At 50.4% G+C, this 1918-nt stretch overlaps 1 protein-coding gene across 1 annotated transcript; it reads right to left on the minus strand.

Moving 5' to 3' along the window:
* On the minus strand, positions 1-1331 carry LOC119289698 (putative F-box protein At1g33530). The gene has a single exon (XM_037568952.1). It carries the CDS (start codon positions 1329-1331, stop codon positions 210-212), a length of 1122 nt encoding a protein of 373 aa, XP_037424849.1. The 3' UTR covers positions 1-209.
* Between the last annotated feature and the right edge of the window lie 587 nt (positions 1332-1918).

A 1918-nucleotide genomic window follows, 5' to 3' on the forward strand; every position in this document is an offset into this window, starting at 1 on the left:
CCCAATGGGAATTCAATGAAAATACATCTAATAGTCACAGCTTCTTGATCATACTTCTTTATATTCATCAACAAAGAACAAAGAAGCTTAATAATGGATCTAGTTGATACATACAACAGCTCATGTGGACATGGAGAGCTAGGCCAATAAGAAACACCACAACACTCAATAACCCTAAGCGTTGAGCCATTGACAGCATAATCGTCTGGTCAAATGAAAGGTGAATCGTTGATAACATAACCCTCGAGTGTCGGAAAGAAGGTATGTTGAACAAGAGTTTGCTTGTGCACAATATTATCGGAAGGGAGGCCTCTGGCATGGAAACTGGCCATCAACTTGCCATCAATATCAACCTGAAACAGCCAGTCCTCAAAACCAACCAACACGAGCAACTCACCGTCACCATTAACAACCATCACTTCCTCAATATGGCTAGAATTTTGACACTGGTCCCTGATCTCAGCAACAGGCAATTCAACCCAACACTTGAAAGCCCAGACCTCGCCTTGGTAGTCCTGCATCACCCAAATATCAATGGTCGTCTTTTCATCATTAAGAAAGAAGATGCCCAGCATGTCACGCATCTCAAACAGTCGTCCATAGTCCTCATGGTCAACCGGGGAACGGATCTGTCGGAACGACTCAGTGGTGGTGTCGAATACCATTATCCGGTTGCCAGTGTGCCAATGCAGGCTACCACGGAACAGAAGTCCGTGGCCAGCCAGCGGATCAGGGCGCCCTATGTGCCTCGGCGGCTGGTTGGAGCCAATTGAGAACACATAGACGGCACGTTGATCTGTTTCATGGTACAGCAGCAGTCGGTACTGGCCGGTAGGGGGGTGAGGGTAGAACCCCACGGTCATGAAGCCATCGAGCTGCTCGAGGGGAGCATACTGTTGAGTCGCCGGGTTGCAGATGCAGAGGTCGCACTGGATGGAGAGGAGGAGGAGACCGTCGCAGGAGGCTACCGGATAGAAGAGGGGAGTGAAACTCCCATCGTCAATCCCTCCTTCCAAGGGAACCGCTTTCAGTCGCGCGACGCGCTGGAACTGGTCGGCGGCGGCGACTCCTACACGGTGGTCGAAGAGAGTGATGTCCAGGGACTGGCCGCCGTCGGCGACGTCGCTGTGGCTATAGAGGAGGGGCTGGGCGGGCTGGCGGGTGTGGTTGGACTGGAGGAAATCGCGGGCGGAGGTGGCGCGGCGCCACGCGGGGCTGACGGCGCGGCAGCGGACGAGGGGTTTAGGGGGCAGGCGGACGAGGATCTCCCCGATGGTGATCTCGTCCGGGAGGCCAGGGAGGAGAGTAGTCGCTCCTGCGGCTTCCGCCATGGTCGCCGGGAGGTGGAGATCTGTACCAGGAGTGGCGGAGTTGTGGCAGCGGCGGAGGTAGGTTCCCTCTCGTCTCGCGGATGTGAGATTTGGGCTCCTCTCCAACGGGCTGGGCTTGGCCCCCTTCTACTGCTGCCTCCCACTCTAAAAAAAAAGAAACACTCTATTTTTACATAATAATGATCTCAATGACCGCCTCAAATTTCTTTTTCTCTAGCAGAATAATGCAAGACATGAAAAGTTTACAACAATAACATCGAAACTGTCCCTTCGGGGGCATCCGATAACATCGAAACTGCAAATTATTTTTTACAATGACGGCGTATCTAATAATTAAGGTAAAAAACCTCTAGCATCTTTCGAGGCATTCTTGCATGCTTTCAAGGTGTTTGGAGTTTCGGTATATTCTCGTACAACTACTGAATTTAATACCACTTTTATCCAGTAAAAATATTAAGTCCAATAATTCTCATACAATACTAGCATTTTTTCGCTCACACGGCCCAGCCGAAGAAACCCCAATTTCCCATACAATGCTAGAATAGGGTGCATGCATTTTATTTTATTTGCGCGTAAAAACTTATATG

This window comes from Triticum dicoccoides, chromosome 4A, assembly GCF_002162155.2.
Source record: "Triticum dicoccoides isolate Atlit2015 ecotype Zavitan chromosome 4A, WEW_v2.0, whole genome shotgun sequence".
Classification (NCBI taxonomy): Eukaryota; Viridiplantae; Streptophyta; class Magnoliopsida; order Poales; family Poaceae; genus Triticum; species Triticum dicoccoides.